Source organism: Ammospiza nelsoni, chromosome 17 (genome assembly GCF_027579445.1).
Source record: "Ammospiza nelsoni isolate bAmmNel1 chromosome 17, bAmmNel1.pri, whole genome shotgun sequence".
NCBI lineage: Eukaryota > Metazoa > Chordata > Aves > Passeriformes > Passerellidae > Ammospiza > Ammospiza nelsoni.
In genome coordinates this window covers 16,816,988-16,841,018 of record NC_080649.1, presented here as the reverse complement: position 1 = coordinate 16,841,018, position 24,031 = coordinate 16,816,988, and the positions used below count along the sequence as shown (strand labels likewise).

The 24,031-nt window shown below is 39.0% G+C and overlaps 1 protein-coding gene across 1 annotated transcript; it reads left to right on the top strand.

Moving 5' to 3' along the window:
- The first annotated feature begins 2,023 nt into the window (after nt 1–2,023).
- On the top strand, nt 2,024–24,031 carry LOC132080772 (synaptonemal complex protein 1-like). The gene is given in 31 exon segments (XM_059484055.1): nt 2,024–2,120; nt 3,784–3,870; nt 4,032–4,078; nt 6,968–7,132; nt 7,523–7,590; nt 7,756–7,829; nt 9,174–9,232; nt 9,615–9,684; nt 10,252–10,325; nt 10,784–10,892; nt 11,413–11,507; nt 11,644–11,828; nt 12,268–12,335; nt 13,255–13,335; nt 13,921–13,989; nt 13,992–14,014; nt 14,371–14,474; nt 14,966–15,083; nt 15,339–15,409; nt 16,055–16,136; nt 16,603–16,663; nt 16,980–17,044; nt 17,714–17,776; nt 18,634–18,750; nt 19,329–19,439; nt 20,102–20,194; nt 21,105–21,179; nt 21,616–21,675; nt 22,883–23,029; nt 23,338–23,424; nt 23,510–24,031. Coding segments are annotated over 31 exon segments (2,769 nt in total). The 3' UTR covers nt 23,654–24,031.

Genomic DNA, 24,031 nt, shown 5'->3' with positions numbered 1-24,031 from the left:
CAGCAGATGGTTCAGGATGCAAAGGCACACAAGAAAACCTGCAGCAAGATGCATGAAGAAGAAAGATTAACTAAAATTAACTGAAATGTCAAAATGCGTGCGTAAAAAGGACTTAACCAATCATGTATTAGCTTGAGGTGTGAACAATAGAGAACAGTATAAATATGGCTTGCTTTTTGTAATAAATTGGCTTCACTTGATCATATTGATCATGGTGTGATGTCCCGTTAATGATCCTCTGCACCTGGGGACCAGAAATGCATGCAAGCCTCCATCCCAAGAGACATTATGAATTCAGAAAACATGGCCATTAACTGCTTGATACCAACACAGAGTAATGGCAACCAAAATGCAGTCAGACCAGGGTTTTTTCCACTCTCTCTCAAGCCCCATGCATTGGGCACCAACTTTTGTCCTGATTTAGGGCAAATTTCGGAGAAAACTTCCAAAGGGGCCCCTCCAGAAAGGAAACCCACACAGCCCCTCTCCCCAACCGGGTCAGGAAGGATTCCTTGGAGAGAAGTGGAAAGAACCTGTCTATTTAACAGACAAAGCACCCCCAGCACACAAAATGAACAATACCAGGTGACAACACTCTTTCACCACTCTGAAAAAGATGACAAATTCAGAAAGTGTCTCTTGGGAATGGTCGCTCTGTTATCAGTCCCTCCGGTGCGGGAGTAGCTGCTGCAGCCACAAGGTGCAAACTCTCGGCGTTTCCCAGGGCCCAGTCTGGAGCAGGTTTGAGTGGTTCCAAAAAAGGGAAAGGAAAACAGTCCAGGCAAAAATTCAGAATGCTTAGCTAAACTAACTAATGAGCAGAAACAAAAGCAAGAGCAAAGCAAAAAGCCAAGCAAAAAGCAAAAGCAGCACCATGTACTGCCCTGTCTCTGTGCCCTGCCAGCCATGGGGGAGTGGCTGATAACAAAACCAAAACAAAACTTCGCTCTTCAGAGCCAGTCTTGAAGGCACAGAACATAATATCCAGCATGAACAGAACAGACAGCTGGGGATACAAGCGTCCTAATGTCACCCTAGGACAGCACAGTTATTCCAAACTGCCCCCCAGCAGCCCCCTCCTCACCGATGCCATCTGCTGGGGCTGTGCCAGCTTCAGGAGATGCCTCCAGGGCCTGCATTACCTGTGTGAAAAATGCATATTGTATGACTGGCTTTTCACAAATATTAAAATGAATATTATATGTGTTGTGTTAGAAAGTTATGTTGTACTAATTTTCTTAAGTAGTGTGTTAAATCTAGTTTTAGGTTATAACATAATGTTAAAATAGAAACTATGCTACGTAAGATACTTTTATAATTAGAGTATTAATGATTTGGACAATTTGAATTAGGACAATATGAGATAATAGAAACAAAGAGTTACAGACGTCTGGGTAACTTCTTCTGGGCAGCATAAGCCTGAAAAAGGACACACTTTAACAGAGGGTTAACCCTTAAAAACAATAGCCTGTTGCATATTCATACCCCTCATACATGATGCATAAATTCCATTCAAACCCAGGATTCTGTCTGATTAATGTCAGCTTCTTCCTCTGAATCCTGACGGCGTCTTCATGGCTGAGCAGGCAGGAAGAAGTTCGTTTCTTCTGATAAGAGAGCAATAAATTCTCTTTCTCTGAAATATTTAGGTGTCCTGTGGCCGCTATCTCGTTGCGAGTCCTTTCTTTAAAAAAAGTATCTCACATAGCATAGTTTTTATTTTAATATTATGTTATACCCTAAAACTAGATTTAACACACTACTTATGAAAATTAATACAGCATAACTTTCTGACACAACACATATAATATTAATTTTAATATTTGCGAAAAGACAATCATAAAACACGCATTTTTCCGACGGGAGGACTGGGCTCCCCCAGTTATTCCCTGTGCAGCCGGTACTCCCCCTTCCCCTCAGAGCTCTCCCGCGCTGAGGGGCCGCTGCCGCTTCCCGCCCTTCGCGCCAGCCCTCAGCGGCCGCTGGGAGCTGGGGCCGCCCCGCCCGCCCTTTTATCGGAGCCATGGAGAAGGAAAACCGCTTTAAATTGTTCATGCCGCCGCGCCTGAGCGCTGGGCAGGTGTCTGCGGGCAGATCCCAGGTGAGCGCTCGGCCGCGGGGCCGCTGAAGGCGGCCCATACCACACACCCCCCCGGCCGACCCCTCGGGCTGTGCTGCTCTGGAGGCCGCGGCTGAGGAGGGGACGGGGGGAAAGCGCAGGGCCCTTCCCCGGGGACACGGGGACAGTGCTGGGCCCGGGAAGTGCCCCGGCAGGGCCCCGAGCTGGAGCACACGCACACCTGCCCCTTGCCCCGGGCTGGAGCACACACACACCTGCCCCTTGTCCCAGCAGAGCCGGAGCACACACACACACCTGCCCCTGCATAGGCCGGGACGGCTCCTGCACTGGACTCATTTCTGTGCGTATGCCTAGAGTGGCACATGCACAGACATCTTCGGTTTGAATTTCAAAGACTTTTGTTGTTGTGTTCTCTCAAAACTGAAGGGAATCATCTTCTGGAGCATCTGCTCTGTGCTGTAAGTCCACGTTTGCTGTGGGTAATTCAGCCCAGAGAGTGAGCAGGACTCTATCACTGGCCGGGGTCTGTGTACAAATCACCAATGGGACGGAACTGCTGAGGAACTGCCTTGAGTTGTTTTATTTTCCAGCATCAGTCTCATTACGTGGTTATGACAATGGGAAGATGCCAGCAGCTCACATCCCAGGCGGCAGACAAAGAACATAATGTGACAACTTACTTTAAAAGTTTTTTGACCAATCACACAAAGCAAAAGCATATTGACAGCAGTTCTATCCAACCACTTTAAGCACAGGTACCTTTGGTTAAAACAATGCTTGCCTTTTTTGAATACAATACCTGCTTGTGAGCCTTGAAACACAATGCACAGAGCTCCATTATTAAGCTTAGAACTTCCTAATACCTTGCTAGATAAACTTTTCTGTAGCTTAGGTAGTTATTCTAGCCAAGCATTAATACACAGACCATTGTTCTATTTGTCCTTACTTTTCTACTTTTTGCATAATTTTTCTGCTGACCTATCTCATGGCTGCTGCTTGGCTCTGATCACAGTTCTGCTGTCTCTGAGGCCTGCCTTTTGCAGCTTTCCCAAACCCCTCTGATTTTATGGATTCCCACAGGCCCCACTTAGATGCTCGCACTGGCATTGGTGTCTTGGTCTCACCAGATCAGGTGTGCAGTGAAAATGTTCTGTCCCCACACTGAGTTATGAGAATTCAACAAGTTATTTTTTCATGTCGAAGCTCCTTATGAAATATGTTGAGATTCAAACAGGATATTCTGACATCAGATGAGTTAGCTGTTTACAGGATGAACTTCTGTGACTTCAAAAACTTGTAAAAGGGTATTTTCATATTGAAACATAATCAGATGTGGTTTAGAAGTGCCCTTGGAAGTAAAGCAAAAAAGAAATATCAACTACTGAAGTCTTCAGAAAAGTAATTTTTCTCCTTGAGTCCTTTGCCATGCACCAGTGCCCAGACAGGCAGGAGCTGCTGAGTTCCCTGCATTGAAAGCTCCCCTTTGGCCACAGTCTGTAAATCAAACTGCAGGACACCAACAGTTTGATCAACCACTGGGAAGTAAGAAGTGAGTTCCAAAGCCATTACCAATCCCTTGGGCTTTGAAAATTGTAGGCAGCTGTTTAATTAATGACACATTCTATTTTCACATCATCTGTAGGGATTTTTTCTGGCTTTTATAATTCTTCTTTGCAAATCTACTATTAAGGAACTAATTTTTAAATTTGTGCAGAGTATTAACAGACGCTCAGTTGATGAATTTAAGCTGCCCTTCGATGTGTCGAGCCGTGGCGAAATCACTGATTCAGGTACGATTGGAATATTTGCCATGCACCTTTTTAGATTTTTATATATTGTCAAGTTTTAATTTTCATGAGTAGTCTCACAGTTTCATATCTGTAACTGTTAAATACAGTTTCACTGTTACTTTTTTTAGAAATACATTGATCAAAATCTCTTCATGTTTCAGATACAATTTCACAGCAAGTGAAACTTTGCTCTGAAGTAGATGAAGAGGTCAGCTAAGTATCAACTCTGCACATCTAATTCCTTGGGGTCTTTTGAATTTGTTCCCAAACAGCGCCTAAAGCATTATTCAGTAGATATTTCAGGGCTAAAGGAAGTAATCAGAAGGAAATAATGTTTTCTGTCTCCTGTTTTAAGCTGAATCACTTTAGAGGAGATATTTGTGATTTAGTGAACATGCCTGGAAATTAATCTTTAAAAATTAAGGTGATTGCAATATTGTTGTTGTTTTTTTCTTTGTTTGAAGTGTCTGCAAAGTCTATGAGCTTTAATTAGAGTAAGATTTAAACACTTAACTATCCTTGTGGAACTGCCTCTGAATACTCTGTTGAGGGGCAGAAGGGTTGAAGTCAGAGTATTATTTGGAAAACCGAAATGGATTGTCCCAATTGCCTGGTCTGGCTTTATTTTATCTGTAAAACAATTAATTCAGTGGTTTCCTCAAGCACTGGATTCCTTTCACAGTGTATTTACCAGCACATCTCTGCTTTAGCACAACTCAGTACAGCTCATTTTTTTTGCAATAGCTTCTGTACTTTGCAGCTACAAAACACTGTTTGCTACCACAAAATAAAACACATTTCTTGTGCTCTCCCTGCTGATTTTCATATCCCTGACAACTTTTTAGACTTATTTAATCCTAAGCTATTAAAGTACCATCAGGACTGTAACAAAACTGTGGTGCAGCCAGTACAAGGATGTTGTTTGGGGCTGTTGTAAGTGAACCAAAGGGCCCTTGGGGCTCCTGTGTTGCTCTCCCTGCCTCAACCACTGGCCCAGCACTGCTTGTAGGACACTTTCAAGGTGTTCTAAGGGCACAAGGGTGGTGCTTTTCCTTCTTGCTCCATGTGTGAGCAGAGAACTGCTGGGACACTTGGATATTTATAAATCCCTGGGTCCAGATGGGGTCCATGCCAGGGTGATGAGGGAGCTGGCAGATGAGCTTGCCAAGCCTCTCTCCATCATTTATCAGGAGTTGTGGCTCACTGGTGAGGTTCCAGATGATTGGACACTGGCCAGTGTGACACCCATGTACAGAAAAGGTAGGAAGGAGGATCCTGGTAATTCCAGGCCAGTCAGCCTGGCCTCAGTGCCAGGTGAGATAATGGAGCAGTTCACACTGAGTGCTATCACACAGCACTCCCAGCATGGCCAGGCTATCAGACCCAGCCAGCATGGCTTTACCAAGGGTGGGTCATGTCTGACCAACCTGGGCTCCTTCTGTGAGCAGGTGACCACCTGGTGTGTGCAGGAAAGGCTGTGGTTGTTGTGTATCTGGGCTCCAGCAAGGCCTTTGGCACTGTCTCTCACAGCACGCTCCTGGAGAAGCTGCAGCCACGGCTGGGACAGGAGCACTCTGTGCTGGGCTCAGAACTGGCTGCATGGCCGGGTCAGAGAGTGATGGTGAATGGTGCTGCATCCAGCTGGCAGCCAGGCACCAGTGCTGTCCCTCAGGGCTGTACTGGGACCAGTTCTGTTTAATATTTTTATAGATGACATGGATGAGGGCATTGAGTCCTTCATCAGTAAATTTGCAGAGGACACTAAGCTGGGAGCTTGTGTTGATCTATTGGAAGGAAGGAGGGCTCTGCAGAGAGACTTAGATCAGTTGGATGGATGGGCAGAGTCCAGCAGCATGAAGTTTAATCAGTCCAAGTGCTGAGTTCCACATTTTGACCACAGAAGTCCCCTACAACGTTCCAGGCTGGGGACAGTGTGGCTGCATAGTGCTCATGCAGAAAGGGCCCTGGGGGTGCTGGTGACAGCCGGCTGAACATGAGCCAGCAGTGTGCCCTGGTGGCCAGGAAGGCCAATGGCATCCTGGCCTGGATCAGGAATGGTGTGGCCAGCAGGAGCAGGGAGCTCATTCTGCCCCTGTATGGGCACTGCAGAGGCTGCACCTTGAGTGCTGTGTCCGGTTCTGGGCCCTCAGCTTAGGGAGGACGTTGAGATGCTGGAGCACATCCAGAGGAGGGCAACAAGGCTGGTGAGGGGTTTGGAACACAAGCCCTGTGAGGAACATTTGTAGGAGCTGGGGCTGTTTAGCCTGGAGAAGAGGAGGCTCAGGGGTGACCTTATGGCTCTCTACAGCTTCCTGCAGGGAGGTTGGAGCCAGGTGGGGTCGGTCTCTTCCACTGGGCAGCACTGATAGAACCAGAGGACACAGTCTCAAGCTACAGCAGGGAAGGGATAGGTTGGATACTAGGGAAAAAATTTTCACTAAAAGAATAATGAAGCACTGGAATGCTCTTCCCAGGGAGGTGGTAGAATCTCCATCTCTGTATGTGTTTAAAAAAGCCTGGACATTTCACTTGGTGCTGCAGTTGAGGTGTCAGGGCATAGGTTGGACTCGATGATCTGAGAGGTCTCTTCCAGCCTCATTATTCTGTGATTCTGTGATTCTCTGTGTGTCCATGGCAATATCACAGGTACTCTTGGATAAAGTCTCTGAAGCTGCTTTTACTTAACTCAGCAGTATCTGTCAGAAGGAGAGGACAGAAATGTGTGAAGAACCTGCTAGAAGGAATTTTGGCTTCACTGATAATTCTGGCAAAACTTTTATTGATTTTGGTGGACTGCAGTTATCCGTGTCTTTAAGCCCATCTATTTGGAGATGTCTGAAGGGGGTTTGGGATATTTCATTGTATTTGTATCTTCTATGTGCCCTGTAATGCCTTTTCATACATACACAGAGGATGCACAAAGATTTAAACTTGGGCTCCTGATCATGTAAAAGCTTATATCACCATCTGTGGAAAAAATATTACTCTTGTGATGTTTCTAAGAGATAAATACATTATCTACAACAGTATTAATTAGATATTATATACTATTAATTAGATAGTATTTGAGATTAACTTGTGGAACCTGTTTTAATAGAATCCAGAAACAACGAATGAATTGTTCTCAAAACTCTACAAAGAGGCTGAGAAGATCAAGCAGTGGAAACTGACTGTGGAAACTGAACTAAACCAGAAAGAAAGAAAACTCCAAGAGAATAGAAAGATTATTGAAGCACAGAAGAAAGCCATTCAAGAGCTGCAGGCCAGTATTGTATAGTGTACATTGAATAGATGAAGTTCAGTGCTTCCTGATTCAGTATGACACTATTATTGATACAGTTAAATATTAAAGACTGTTGCAGTTTGGTTTGTGCCTTGAGAAAATGATTATTTTGAGAAGTTGCAGGCACCTGTCCTGTGTGAGGGTGTGTATGAAGAATATACCTGTGTCTCATTTGCTGGTAAATTATTGTTCATTAATTATTGCATCTTTCATGCAAAAGATGACTCAGCATGTAATACCAGATAAAACAGACTTCTGTCTACTGATGCCCCAAATGACTTTTTCATGAGGGATTTGAGAAGTTCAAGTGCATTTCTAATATATTTTTCAATAACAGTGTCTTTTTGCATTTGTTCCCTATGAAATCAGTTTGAAAATGAGAAACTCCATTTGAAACTGGAAGATGAGATATGTGAAAATAAAGATCTCTTGAAAGAGTAAGTAATAGAACCAAGGATATATTTTTGTGGTGGAAATAATCAGTTTCCATGTGGGCAGTTTTATGTAGCTGTTAAATTTTGAAGGTCATTTCCATTGCTACTCTTTAGGTGCACAAAGCACTGTGCACTCCTGTGCAAACATGATATTTTTCCCTCCTTTAGAGCTGCTGCTTCAAGGCATCTGTGTAATCTGCTCAAGGAAACCTGCACTCGCTTTGCAGAGAAGACCAGCAAATGTAAATGCTTTTTTAGCTTTTATTTATCAGAGTAAATGTACTTCTAGCTTGCTCTAAATTCACAAACAGAAGCAAGAAGAAGAAATTTCTCATGCTGTTCAGAAAAGTTCTCCAGTTGAGATCAACTGGATGTGGCTCTCAGAATGAGAAGTGAATTTTAAGTGGCTCACAAAATTGGAAGTGAAGCCCCAGGTCTAACAGACTTGTGGTTTGTAGTGCTAAATGCAGAGGGCTTTTGAAGGCAGTGAGATTGCTTGCTGCAAGGTTGCCAGCCTGGGAGCTCTTTGGGTGCCCAAACAGTGCTCCAGGTTTGAGGCAGTGCCCACAGCCCCGACTGGCACTGGAGCCACTGCAGGGCAGGGCAGGGCTCCCCAAGGCTGCTCAGCCCATTGAAGCTTTGCAGCCCCAGCCACACTCTGGGAATATATTCAGACATAGGAAGTGACACTTCATGCCTGGTTTTAGGCAGTAGAATCTACTCTGAATTCCCAGCACTCTGGAACAAATTTCCAGAGCTGACATTTCCTGTTTTCAGCCATCACACATTTATGGGGAAAAAAGGTCTGAACCCCAAAGTATAATGAGTAACTGGAATTCTTCTCATGAAACGGAACAAGCCAAGACAGTTGGACAACTGAATGAAGTTTAAATTCCTGAGGTTTTAAAATATGTTCTTGATTGGAAATCCTACTTTATATGCAATTTAGAATCGTTATTATAATAATTAGAATTTTACTAACTTGATCCTGGATACTTAAATGTCTGTTTCTTTTTAGCCTTAATTCTAGAAACACTTGTATATAGATGTATTGTTCTTTTTTGATAGCTGTTTCTGTTACTGTTCTCTTTTTAATTGTTTTCTTAGGAAAAAATAGTATCAATTACAAAAGTGAAAGGAAAGAAGGAAAATATGGACCTGGAGTGTTGTTGCAATTTTATAATGACAGCTCTGTGGTTATAGGTATCTGCTGATAGGAAGAAATTCAGTGCTAAACCCTGGATTACAGTTTATAAATACTAACAGGACTGATACATTATTATTCAACAGCATTAATACTATAATAATTAATATGGTCACATAAACTGATCTAGAATTACACTTTTCACAGAAAAAAAATATCTTAGGAAGGAAATTTAAAAGCTGAGCTTGCTCAATGTTTCAATGAAATACACATTTTCCCTAGATTCTGTAACTTTCGGCAGCATGTTTCATAATGACTTATTTAATAAGAATGGAGCTGAGAATTCCGTTTTGAATTCATTTTGCTGATTAAGTATAATGACTTGGGCAGCTGGCATTCTTGTTCAAAAGAAAAACTTTCTCATATGTTCTTGCTTTGATAGATGAACAGGAAAAGGAAGCAACAATACAATTGTATGAGGAACTTCACAGCAACATAGAAGTAAGTGAGCAAGCTTGATGAAAGGAATGTGAGTTATGTGAGCTGAGTTCCATGTTTATGTTGGGATACTGTTTGTATCCATACTGTGTGGGTATCATGTCATGTGTGATGCAGGAAGTTGGGTTTTCAATGCCTTTTCAAGAATTATTTTTGTGTTCTATCAAACACATTCAATGGAGAAGGTGCAGCAGTGTGTGGGATGTAGATCCTGTGATCTGGGTGATGTGTGCTTAGTGCTGGGTCACTGCCACAGCTTCTGGCTTCTCTTTGGGCTCTGTTTCACCTCCCTGCTGGTTCCTCAGAATGGCTGAGGGGGGCAGCAGCCCTGGAGAAGTTCCAGGGTTTCCAGTATTGAACTTCAAATATTAAATTTTGTTTTTAGAGAATGACGGTGGCATTTGAAGAGCTTCGTGTGCAAGCAGAGAACGACAGATTGGAAATGAGTTTCAAATGTGAGAATTCTGTTTATTGAGTTTATACAGCTGGCTCAGTTTTGTACTTCATAGCTTGTGTTACACATGCAGTGTCAGGGCAGAGAAATGTGAACGGCTGGAATGGTGAGCAGCTCACACTGAGACACTGGGACCCTTCTTTTATTCCTGCTGCCTTTGGTCACTGCCTGGCCCTTTCTGTTGCTGTTCCACTGGGCCAAAGCTGGAACTTTATTTCTCAAACAGTCACTCAAAATTGAAGTTTTGTCTGTGAAGTACAGTCTAGAGATCAATACTTACTTCCCATAGTTTGTTTATTTAAATGACAATGCACTAGTGTATAGCTACAGAAACTTTAGCTAAATGCTCTCTCTCTGTATGTATAGTCTGGTATGTTCCTGTTTCATTTTCACATGCTCTTTTCTGTTTGTATTTTGATTATAAAATCAAACATTGCCTCAACAATTACTCTTGGGAAACAAATGGTACAGCTGTACAATTCCAAGCAGTCTTAAAGTGGAAGTTGTATTGAACTTGGAGTATATTTCAGCTAGAATGTTAACTATGGATGTTACTGTATCTCCAAAGTAAAAGAAGAAGCAAAAAAAGTGGACAAGTTTGAGAAAGAATGCAAACTGGAAGTCAGTCAAAAGGAAAAGCAGGTTTGCTCATTTTACCATCTAAGATGTAGAGCTTTATTTGTGCCTAAAGGGGCAATGCAAGAGCCAAGAAGTGTTTCTGGGTATTAGTAAAAAAGACAAAATAACATCTGAAGCTGCATTTAAGTCAAATTCTGCTAAGTTTAGTGGTGTTTCAGTACCTTTAGTCTCCTGGAATTTATGGTTTGATTTTGAATTGGAGAATTTTTTTGTTTATAGTTATGTGACTTGATCAATATTTGGCTAAGATTATATCTAGACAAATATTATCTATCTGTCTGTCTTTCTGTCTATCTATCTATCTATCTATCTATCTATCTATCTCTGTCTGTCTGTCTATCTATCTGTCTAATCTAACTTGAATGACAGCAAAATGGCTGCTTATTATACCTGGGTACAAATGAAAATTAATATCTGTCCCTTTTCCAGACTTAATGATGATATTTCTTGCATTTTTCTAGATTTCAGCTCTTACCATACAGAGAGATGAAAAAGATGATGTCATAAAAGACATCGAGGCTCAGCTGCAGACGTCACAAAATAAGATTGCTGACTTAATGGAAGCAAAATGTAAGAGTTCTGCCTGCTGTGTTTAAATGTAATTGTTTATAGAATTTCAATGTAGTTGTTTATGAATCTTTATTTATTATCTGTAATTGTTTATAGAAGCATAGGAAACAGGGCCATGATAGTCTTATTCTGTTGCTGGTTGGCAGCAGAGTTTTGGGACTTTGAAGGCCTTATTTTTGTTTGGAGCAGGAGCTGCTCATGTGGGAGCAGGACTGGCAGGGCAGTTTTTAGGGTGAGTCAAGCATTGAGAGCTTTTGAAAATTGCAAGGGGAAAATATGTTGCTTCAGTTTTGCAAATGTACAGTCAGGCAGATGTCACTGAGGAAACTTACTTTTCAGAACTTGATTTTCAATATTTTTAAGCCATTTATATTAAAATTTTATATATTATTTCATAGTAGATGATATTAGTACCATTGGTCTTTGTTACATTCTTTAAATGTATGTAATTTTCCATTTTTAGCAGTATTTTTTAGTAAATATCCTATTTTTTAAAATATAAACATCTTTTTTTGTTTAGTACATAATGAAGAAATGTTAAAGGAATCCCAGGTCAGTAAAGAACATTTGAGAGCAGAGCTGGAAGAGGCTAAAATTTCATTGCAAAAGGCAGAGGTACCCCTTGTTTATAGTTTTACAGTAGAAATAGACTGGATGAGTATTTGCATAAGTAATTATGGATACTTTAGACATGAAACAGCTGTAGCTGTTTGTTGCAAAACATGTTTAGAAACGATATCATGTCTTGAAGGTTGCTCAGAAGAACTTGGAAACTGAATTCCAGACTACAGTGAAAACTTTAATTCAGGTCACTGGAGAAAAGGAAGAGCAGGAGGAAGAATGTAAAAAAATGAAGGCTTTGCTTGAAGCCCTGACAGAGGAGTTTGAGACTTCTGTTGCCAATTTGAAAAGCTTGCTGCAAGAAAAGCAAAATAGGTAAATGAATGAGTTTAAATTCCAAGAGCGATCTTACAGGTTGCAGTCTATGACAAAACCAAGAACAGTTGGAAATGAAGCTGAAATTTGGAGGTTTTTTCCCCACAGTGGTCTAAATGCAGAGAGTTTAATGTAATTTTTTTTGTTTGTGATAGTTGATACTGTATAAAAAGTAAATTTTTGCCCCCTCCAATTTTCACAATTCTCTCTTTAAGAAATACAGATTTCTGTAGGTATATATTTGTTTACTTTTATGTCTACTGTTCTGAGGTTGTACAAGTGAAATTTGATGTGTGTTGCAGGCAGATCTATCAGCTGCCTGTTGAAAGGTAAATGTTCTTAAAGTGCTTGTGCTAAGACTTTGTCTTATTGTCCTGTAAGTTTCAAATGCAGTGCTTTGTACTCTACATTTGGGGTTTTTAATTTACCATTTTCTTAGATTAAAGAAAGCTGAAGATGATTCAAAGCTACTTACCTTGGAGCTCCAGAATAAATCTGCTGAACTGGGTAAGGCTTGTGGAAAGGCAGAAAATGAGCTGGGCAGTAATAAAAATGTTTTCTGCTGTTGTCTGGAAATAGACTGTCTCTGGTAGTTGGAGAAATGGTTTTACAGTACTGTACCTGTCAGGAATGCCTGGATTTATTTTTACTCAGCTGATCCCTTTTCTTTGGGGCTCATTGGTGCTGGCAGCAGCCACAGGGCAGTGCTGTGCACAGCTCCAATATTCAGACCATTCATGCATGAATTCCTCTGGAGGTAATTTTGGTTTGCAGCTCAGAGCAGCAGCACTGCAGGTGCCAGGAGTGACTTCTGCAGCAGAGATAAAACCTCCCATGGAGGTTTCTGTGACCCTGCCCATGCTGGAAGTGGAATGATGCTGGCAGGGGTTGTCTTTAAATATCATCAATTTGATATCCTGTGGTTTCTAGGGATGTGCTCCTTAGTCCCCAGGGTAAGAGCTCTGTCTTGCTGTTGAGAACTTGCAAAAAATACCAGAATTGTGGATGTGCACATAGAAACCATCTGGAAGTTAGTAACAACTAGTTTCCTTTCTCAGCATATCCATCTGATACCTTCAGCAGTTCAGATTTTTTTTCTGGAACAATGCAGGTGCATCAATACTTGGAGAATACTCTAGTCTTACAGTCCATGGTTTATTTGAAGCTATATTTGTGGAAAACATAATAGGCTCTAAATTTTATTTAGGATAAATATTTAGTTTCTCTTCAGATATAGATTTGCTAATGTCTGAATCATTTTTTCAAGTCTACATTTAGATTAAGTCATAAATTAGCTTTTCAGTTTCTTAACTTAATCCCACAAGTTTTGAGAACTGGGTATTGCAAAAGGGTAAATGTTTTATACTGCCTGCTAAATATGAAAAATCATTTATGTTCCGTTCATTTTACATTCCATGTGCTGTAGAAGAGATGACTAAAGTGAAATGTGATAAAGAAGTGCAACTTGAAGAGCTGTCAGAAACTCTGGTAAATGTTCATTTTATTAATCTCACGGCATTTGCTCTTCATATGAAATTCCTCTTGCTTTGTAAGTATCTTAAATGCCATAAATAAACTCCATCTAGTCAACCTTAACATTTCTACTAAACTTTCTCACACACAATTTCAGTGTTTTCTTTGAAGAACTTCTTTATTGCCTCCGTTTTTCTTGTCTCCTGTGCTTTTGGTTTTTCTTGTCTCCCATGTTTTTGGTTTTCCTTCTCAAGGTTTTTGGTTATTTCCTTCTTTGTTCATGCCCATTCAAATGCCACTCTCTCTGGATATAAAGTTTTCCCATTTTTTCTTCCTTCCAGGAAGGTAATTAGCTCTTGCCTCTGTGAACCCTGCTGTGCTGTGACACAGGCCCATTTTCTGTCACAGCAGTCTAAGCTATATGAAATACACTCTTAACAGAGGTTTATTTTCATTATGATTTTATATTTACAAGCCTAACAAGAATCCGTATCAACGAAAGTTAAGATAGTGTGAAATCACGTGTGCGTTATACTGTGTCTGCTTGTTGTTATAATCTGTGCATTGAGTGTTCTGAACTGAGTTTCACTCATTTTCTAAAATGGGTAAATTGGAGGACTTTTATTGAAGAAGAATCTTGAGGCTACTGTAGAAAATATGCAGAGAGAAAAAAATGTGGAGAGAGAAATGAAAATGCTCTCCAGATGAGAGAGGTCTGAAGCAGGGCCACAGTAACATGTTTTTAGAAATAGTTCAGTTACACATCATGACTTGGATACAAGTTTATACATAAGAAACAGCACCCAGAGCAGGGTCCCACCCTAATTGCGCAGCCCAGGTAATGAAACTCACAGCAGGGGACAGACATGAACAGCACTGGTGTCGCAGTTCACTGTCTCACACCACTTCCAGATCCCAGCAGAGACTGCAAAGATCCAATCTGGATAATCCATGGCATGGATGTTGTTGGGTTCTTCTGAAAGCCTTGTGCTCTTAGTTCATGTCTGATAACCTCCAGCAGTTGGAGTTTGCACATGGATACTGAAAACTCTTCCTTTCCATTTTGCAGAAAGAATTGCAGGATTTGAAAGCACAGCTGACATGTACAGCTGAGAAGGAACAAGATTATTTAAAGCAGCTTGTGACTCTGAAAACAGATCTTGAACAAGAGGTGTATGACCATTTTGAAAATATAATATTGAATTAGTTTTGGTGTCATATAGAAGTTGCTTTAATCTACAGTGAAATGAACTATGATTGTTTTCTAATGGAAGTTTTGAACCACATATATGCCATTAATTATATACTTATATTTCTAAATTCCACTTTCTCTATTTGTATGTATTCTATGGCATATGTAGTTGTTCCACATCTCTCTGACTTATTTAACAAGAAGAGAAAGTTTCTGAATTCATTGCTAATCTTGCTTTGAACTACATCACCTTCACTAACCATTATATTTATATAAAAGTTGACTCTGAGTTTCTTTCCTTCTTCTGTCACCTTTTTACATCTCTTTGACTCTTCTGCAAAGCTTATATTTGTAGATAAAGGCCTGGACATTTTTTCAGCATGGAATAACACTTGATAATGGGTAAGTTTAATTTAAAAGGAGATTTCAAAATGCATCTTCTTATTCTTCTTGGGCATTTGATTTAAATTAGGTTAAAGAATGAACAGCTAACAGTGTATCTCAGTAAGCTTTCACTAGAGAAAGAACAAACAGCACAAGAGAAAAATGCTGTGGCTGCAGAACTCCAGAAGCTGCAAGAACAACAAGAGGCAAGTTGTAAACTTCCAGCTTTCTTGAAAGGACAACATTCAATTTGACAAATTACTCAGTTTCACAAATTAGATGATGAGCTGCAACATGACTTGGTTCTGTAGAGTACCTGAGCTATTTTTTGTATTTGAATTGGAAAGGAAGTGTATTTACACTTCTGAACAAGGCAGGTCAGTGTGCTCTGGATGTGTTTGAATTTTTTAAGAAGTCACTTTGAATTTTATTTCTTTGCTGACACAGAGGTCTTTATTTAGGATAGTAAGAAAGAAGAAGAAAATACAAAGCAGTTAGTTGAAAACCTAGAAGAGGCAAATAGCCAGCTAAGGCAAGTAAAAACAAATAATAATAACTGATATTGTTAAAGGAAGTAGACTCAGTTTGTTCTGTTCAAATGCTACTTTCTGGGATTTTTTGATTAATGTTTTTCTAGATTACATAGCTAAACAGAAACTATTCAGAATTGCTGTTGGCCAAGTACAAATTGTCTCAGATTAGAAATACCAATTGCTGCAGGAACAATGTTTGCCATCATTTTGTATTACACGGTAGGAGCTGTCTTGTTTTGCATTAGACATCTCAGGTGTGAAGGAAATTCAAATGGAACCTGAAGGTTATGGATTAAATGTGACAAGGCAAAACTGGATCAGAGTTACTCTCTGTATCCTCCCCAGTTCAACAGACAGGCAGCTCCCATGTTTCACAGCTGCATTGCAATAGTCCAGGTCAGGATGTATTTTCCTTGGGTTCCTGGAACATCTTTTCCTACTTAAAAGAAGTATGGACAGTTCACATATTGACTTACTGGGCATGTTGCTGCATTTTAAGAACATTTTCATTGAGCAGGTTATGAAGTTCCCATCAACATTAGCAGCTCTTTTTAGAAAATAAAATATGGGTTTATTAGAAGTACTGAAAATAAGTTAAAGGCAATAAGGAAGTATTTACTAATGCTTGTTAATTTGACACTTAGAAATGAACTGGAGTCTTTGAAGGAGAAAATGGCAAAGACAGGTGAAGAGATGAAAAGTACACTGGATGAAAGAGAAGAAAATGTATGTCATGTGTCAGGAAGCTATCTTACAGAACCTGTAGGACAGCATTCAATGTAAAATCTTTGTTGGGGTTTTTCTGCAAAGCTCTGCCTGGGGGATGTGATCTCTGCCAGAGGTTTCTTCTTTCCCAGCTGCTGCCAGCTGTGCCCTTGTGTGTCCACATGTGAGCCCTGGTATTTCAAAAGACAAGCACAGTCACTGGGATGTTCACTCTGTGCTGGAAGTTTAATATTAAAGATTCATTTGTTTGTTTTCAGGCAAACAGAGAACCTGCTTTTCTGTTTTTTCATATACCCACTCAGTGATGGATGGGCTCTGGATTAGCTTTTTATATGTAGTGTGAGTTTGAGCTTAAATAGATTCAAACATTTTTACTTTTCTTTCTATTGGTTCAAAGCAACCTGGGGTTTTTAGCAAATTTCAAAATTTCATTGTAAAAGTCAAAGATTTACAATTGTCATTTCAGGTTAAGAGTATTGAAAATGAAAGTTGAAGAGAGGAAAAGCCATTGAAGATTCTAGAGAATAATTGGGAAAATTCATTTTTTTCATGGATGTAGGGAACTTCATACAAGTGCATTTATTAAATTGTGAAGATACTGGGTTTTTTTTCTTCTTCTTTCTTAACTCTATTACCACTAAGGAACTGGTTCACTGCCATTAATTAACATCTTGTGGTACTTTATGGCTAAAACTCTGATTATTCTAACATGGCAGCTGGTGTTTCAGTCCCATCGGAACAAACCAGATTGGTGCAAGGGCAGGTTCAAGAACATCTACAGGAATTGCTCACATAGGGAGTCATTTGTAGAACTTACTAATTCATGTCTGAAACATCTCTTTCAGATGAATAATTTAAAGAAACAGATGGAAAATAAAACCAAATGCATTGAAGAGTTGCAGCAGGAGGTGTGTAGAGATTTTAAATGTCACAAATACATAAATACATTATAGTTTGGGTTGCTTTTCAGCAGGTTTGTGTCTGCTGTGATGTCTTTAGATACACCTATGTAATTTAAAAATTCTCCTTTCTTATCCTAACCCTGAGCAAACTAGGGAGTCATCTTAGGGATCACTTAATTTGTTAAATGAGCCTTAATTTGAAAAAAGCAATTACAAAAATAATATCTTTAATAAACTTCTACTCTTTTTCATTTAGTGCATAGTGTTATTTATGTACTTGCAATGAGTATCTCAGTTACCACTAGTAGAAAAGAATTCTGCACTGGCACAAACTGTAGTAACTTCACTGTAAAAATAAATAACTTGTGGTTTTGGTCATGAACATCTTCACACCTTCTGTCAGCAGCATCTTAGTTTTAATTCCCATTCTGCACCTCATTTGTTATTCCCTGCTGCTGCTCAGGAGGAGCCTTTCTTAAGGCCATGAAGAAATAGTAATTATCACAGAAATTAGCTGAACATTCATTTGTTTGAAGAATTGTTCTGGAACCTGAGCTGCACAACAGCTGAGAGGTATTTGCCCGATGAAAGCTGGAACTTCTTGATGCAGTTAAACCATAACATAATTCTATTAATTTATTATGGTACAGTGCTTGTTTTGTTTAATTTCAACAGAATAAGGTGCTGAAAAAGAAAATTACTGCAGAAAGCAAGAAAAGCAATACTTATGAAGGGAAGGTAGGTTTAAATAATATCATGTAGAAGACGAGGTGAGTGTTTTTAAGTCCCTCTGTAAATAATGATAATACTTATTAAATACATTCTGAACTGGTTTTTGGATCTGGGATACAGACTTTGCAGGAATGAGCTCATAGTTTTTAGAAGATGCTTCCATTTTTAATCATTGGGCACTGACTATTGGACATTTAAGAGATGGATTCACATTGCAATTAATGGTGTTTCCAATCTGTTCCTTTTTTTTTTTTTTCTTTTGTTGATAGTGGACTGAACAGGGTTCAGCAACCTCATTGTAACAGAAAAGCATTTAAAAGACATATATATATGTGTGTATATATATATATCTATCTTTTTAGGCTGTTCTTTAAATGTGTTCTGCAGTGGCAATCCCTCTGATGGGAATATTGTGTCCAGCTTTGGGTACTGCACTTGAAGAAAAGTGGACTTTTTTGAGGATATTCATATGATAAACTTAAAAGGAAAAACTGTAATCAAAATGCACAGCTGGGAAGAAAATGTACCATAAAACCTGTGAAAATCTTATATAGATTTACAAGAGAGAGAATAAAATCTCCATCTGCATTTGTTTTTTTCTGAGGCGTTCAGAGCATTTAGGGTGACTGCTTAGGGCAGTCTTCCCCATTGCGCTGTTGCCATTCTTTCTTTGAGTATTTTCTAACTCACCTCAAGCCAAAGTTCAACTCTTTATTAAAAAAACCTGAACTTTTAAATAGGAAACACTTTAATCATATACCTGAAAAGTAACAGTGTTTGTGCTCAAAAATAAGAGGTAAGAAAAAATCATTAACATAGTAATTCCTAAACAAATAACAGCAGCAATTCTGCATTCTCCAAAGGTGAATAAATTGCAGTTAGAGATGGAAAATATGAACAAGCAACATAAGGAAGAAGTTGACATGTATCAAAAAGACATAGAAACAAGAAAAGTAAATGAAAATAAACTTCATGAAGAGGTGAGAGGTGTTAATTTTTACTGCAATTTATTTTTTTTTTAATTTAAAATGTTTTTATGAAGCTTTTATGGCAAGAGTTCTTGCTCTTACATTGCAGACATAAATGGAACTTGTTGTGAATCCCTGTGAGCAAAGCTTTAGTACATTAGGTGCTTAGATTGAAGTATTTGAATATGTCTTTGAAAATGAGAACTCCATTAAGACTTCTTTCTTTCAAGATATAGGTCAAAGAAATTCCACCCTTGGTATAAAGTCAGCATAGTTAAATTAGATTATAACTTCTCCCATATTAGTATTTTTCTGCCCACACTTTTTTTTATGGCAATGCTAAGAAATGTTAGGGCAGAGGGCTTGAAATGGCCTTTTCGTTTGCAGAGAGCTTGCCTGCCATGGCTGTACCTTTGATCTTGCCCATTTTAACAATCTCCGGAAAAGATCTGGGATTTGAAAGGGGTCTTAAAAGCAAATAAACCCCAAGTGAGACTGCAAACTTTGTACCTACAGGAGGAAGAAGAAATTAAGATTTAAAAGAAATATATTGTTATATTGATGAATGAAATGCAATTTATTACTAACAGGTAGAAAAGATGAGGTTGCTTTGTGATGAAACTGCAATGATACAGAGAGAAACTGATGCCAGATGTCAGCACAAGATAACTGAGATGGTGGCACTGATGGAAAAGCACAAGGTCAGAGATTTTCCTGCTTGCTGTGGTTTGCAATGGGTGATACCATGTCAATACCATGTTTATAACTTGTGACACCACGTTAATGACCTTTCAAAAGCACAAACAGGCCTGAGTCTGGGAAAAGGAAGCTGAACACATGCTGCACTTTGCATCATCTAAAATCAAATTCATTTGAAGATTATGAACACATTCCTATGGGCAGATAAATTCCATTCATCTAAACTTCTGGGATTTTTAGATTTTTTTTTTTCAATTCAGGCTTCCTTTGATACCATGTGAATGCAATATTTTTCAGTATCAGTTTGGCCTCTTTCTCAGAGGTTACATAGTGACTGTCAGCAGTTTAGCCTGACACATTTTAGTTTACCTTTCTATTCCTCATTTTGCAATATCTTTAGCAGATACATTAATAGAGATGGCACAGCTGGCTCTTAATGCTGAGCAGATATTGCTGCACAGAAATAAAGCACTCTCTGCCAGTCCACAAAATAATACTTGAATTGAGCATTTCCTGTTTTACAGTTTCTGCAGAAGCATCAATGAATCTTTTCTTTCTAAATCTTAAGGGCCTGGTTTGAAAAAAATGATGTTTTAAGACTCTGTAATTGTAACATTTAGTCACATGTTTTGAGTTTGTTGTTGGTTTGGTTTTTTTAACACAGAATGAATATGATAAAATGATTGAAGAAAAAGATGCAGAGTTAAAAGTATATAAAATGAAACAGCAAAAGCAGTTCTCATCAGAAAGAGCACTGGTAAGGAGCACTTTGCAATGGTCAATAATTCAGTGAAGGGGCTTGTGTCCCTGTGTAGGGGTTTTATACTGGCTAAGTGCAGGCATACACACAAAAAAACATTCAGTCATTTTTCTCTGCTAGAGTTGAGCAGAGGAGGGGAAAGAAAAATTCAAGGACTGAGTTCAGATAAGGATTAGGGGAAAAACACTTTGAGGGTAAAGCAGATTGAAACTTAAATAGTATAAAATAATTATTATTAATAGAATTAAAAGTGAGTAATGAGAATTAAAATAAACTTTAAAACACCTTTTTTCCCAATCCCTCTCTCTTGCCCACCAACCACACACAGATCAGACTGAAGAGTGATCTTCAGTCACTCTTTGACTTCTAAAATCTTTTTTCAGTTTGCTTAGAGAGTTTCTTTTCCTGCTGTGCTCTGGGGTCTTTCCCACCAGAGACATTCTCTGGGAACTCTTCCAGTGTGCTTTTAATTTTTACCAGTAGCAGTCCCATCCAACCCGCTGCAACAGATCTTATTCTGGGCACTAAAAACTCCAAATGTTTCTGAAAATAAATTGGAGTGGCAGTGTGTTTGTGTCTGCTCCTCCAGATAGTGTGTCATGTTCTGACTCCCCACTTTGAATAGGAAACTTTTGTTTTAAATATTTAGATTGTGCCCTCTCACCCCTGCTCTCTCAAGGGTTTTAAGGTATTACCTTGAACACTTCTGATCAAGTACCTGTTTCTTACAGTGCTTCAGTCTTTGTTAAACAAGCTAAAGCAAAGCTTCAAGTATAGGGCTGAAAAGCACATAGAATTATCTTGTGTATCTAATGAGTGTCCCTGTTAATTACTGTCTCACCTGGGACTGTTTTCCTTTTCCTGGGCTGTGCAGAGTTAACCCTGTCCTTTATTTAATGGTTTGTAGGAAAATGAGCTGTCATGTTTGAAACGGGAACTGTCCTCCCTTAAGGAACAACTGAAAGCAGAAATGGAAGAAAAGGTGGAGTTTTTTATTCCCTGAGCACTGGGGGTGAGAGGTGTGGCCTGGGCTTGTGCTGTGGGAGAAGTTGGATAAGAAATGAAACTGAACAGAAAAACAGTGACTTTGGAATGCTGGGGTTGTGCCAAATCTGGTCATAGATTTGTGTGAACTTTTAACAGTCTGTGATTATAGATTATATATAAATAAACAAACAACAAAACAAAACTCTCCTTTATTTTAGTTAATTTTAACTAGCTAAAGCAAAAAAGTTCCCTAAACTGTAGGGTTTTTTAGTGACTTTTGAATGCTGAGGTTGTACCAAACCTGGTCATATTTTTGTGTGAACTTTGTAACAGTCTGTGATTATAGACTGTGCTCTGTAATGGCAGCAAGAAGGTTTTTAACAACTGAATTCAAATAAATATTTTCTTGCTGTCGCATAACTCTTTTGTAGGAGAATCTTGTAAAAGAGCACTCTGGCACTATGATTGCTGAAAGTGAAAAGAAGCACAAGGTAACTTTAACTTTTTTATTGCTTTTAGAATTTTGTAGTATTTATATGTGTACAATCAATTGCAGTGCCATGATAATTTATTTGCATTCAGCAAAAGACACTGGAATGCTTTTGACTTCAAACTTTTTAAATTATAGAAAATACAAACTTATGTTCCTGACTTCTAAACCTTGTTTAGATCTATACAGTGAATCTATTCATGTAAAAAATAGAAACTCTCCAAATTATATTCCTGAAATAAAAAAGATAAAAATAAAAAATATGTTCTTCCAAACAGGAAGCCCCTTGGGCAGTCCAACATTGATATTTTATAACTCCTAACAGTGAATTTTTCTTGTTGCATTTTTCTGCCTGTATTTCTTACTTCTCTGTAGATGATTTTTTTCCCCCCTGGGATAAGAAGGGATTTTAAAGGGTCACACCATCCCATGGAGATATTAGACAGCAGAGTCTGGAAGGGCTCCCAGTGTGTAATTTTTGTTGCTCAGTTGTTGATTTTTTAATGTCTCTAGAATTGTTTTACTTAGTCTTACAAATGTCCATTTGTAAAGGCACTTTTCCTCTATGGAAGAGAAAAAAGCTGATACAGCTGTAAAAATGGTCAAAGTATCAAAGTAGTCCTGACGGCAGAACTCACCCTTCTTCCTGTCAGGAGTTCACTTGAGGTTCTCACATTGGAACAATGGAATCCAGCACCATTTTGATGTTATCTGTCTAAAAAAGGACTGCACTGGACCATTCAATGCTTCTCTGTTTAACTTCTAATGAAAAAACTATTTTAAGTAACACCAATCTTGATGTAGCTATCAATCTTTCTCTGGAAGCCTTTTCCTGCAGTTTTGTTTGTTCCTATTTTCTTTGATGTTTGATAGAGTCCAACGTAGTGGCTACAGTTCAGAATAACCTGAATTTCTGCAGATAAGCATGGAGAACTTAAATACAATGTGCCATGAAACTCAGCTCTTCCATAGCTTCCCCTTCATTCTCCTCATTTGGCAACAAAAATAGTATAAAAAATGATATTTCCACCCCACCCCACTTTGTTTGGGTATTTGCTCCACGTTTGGATGGAAAGATCAGAGTTCCACCATTTCTGTCAGGTGAATTCTTGGACATTTACACTGTAAACTGAGTCCTGAGTTTGGCTTTAGATTCCATACTTACCCCATAAAATATAATCTAAAAAGAGAAACATTTTCTTTCCCAGACATGTGTTATAAAGACTCCTCCAGTGGATAAAATGCAGAGTGGAAGAAGCACAAACCTGCCTGCAGGGCAGAGCAGCAGGAAAAAGCAGAAAGTGCTTGTGCAGCTGGACACTGAGTCAGACAGCTCTGAGCACACTGAGCTCCTGGTAAGAGCCAGAGAACAAATCGTGTGCTGAGCAGCTCTTTGTGCTCACTGCTGGGGCTGAGAATGGAAATAAAGAGTTTGGGCTTCCACATTCCAGCCAATATTTATGTGTATATTTTTAATTTATTGGTTCTTCCTGGAATTGTAGTTGTATGTACATAATTAACATTCTTTTTATTCAACTGTTTTGCGTCATAATGACATCTTTTCTTTTTCATAATTTAATATCCTTAGGCGGAAAGAAAAAGTACTTTTAATATAGTGTGACTAAGTAACTTTTAATTTAACTTTCAACTTTTAATTAATTAGAGCATAGTCTCGGAAGAAGAAATGTTTAAAAATTTGTACAAAGATTATCCACAAGCATCACAATTACATTCCACAGCACCAAAAAAGGTATGTTAGCCTTTCCTAAGATTAAACCAAGCAGTTAATCAGATTGTTTACAGAAACGAAAGGATGGCTTTATTTTCCTTCCCAGAGCCCAGCTCCATGCAGTGTGAAATCTCCAGGCTCTGCTCTGAAACTCAAAACCATGAGGAGAATGCGCCAGGTGGGCTGGACTGTGCTCTCCAAAATGGACAGGAAAAGGAAAATTAAAGATGCTGTAAAGCTCTTTGCTTAAAATGCAGAAATGCCCAGTGCCCTGGCATTGCTTACAGGGTTGTTTTTCTCTCAGAGTTGGTGCTTTGTTGCGTTTTTCTGTCATACTCAGTGTTAATACTATGTTCATTCCTTTACACATATAAACTTTATAGATCCATAACTGCAACCCCTGCAGAGCATCTTCCACCTTTCCTCCCTTGTGCTGCAAAATGTTGGGACACAAATTAGCCAATTTTAAATTTGGAAATAAATAGAACTACATAGAAAGTTGTTTCAAAGCTGTTTCTGGCATTAGAAATTCTGCTTTTAAAGAACTTCTGTTCTTTTAAATTTACTCTGTTTTTCTTAACACATAAATACTTAGTGGCAGAAATGTAGCTGTTAAATGTATGTACTT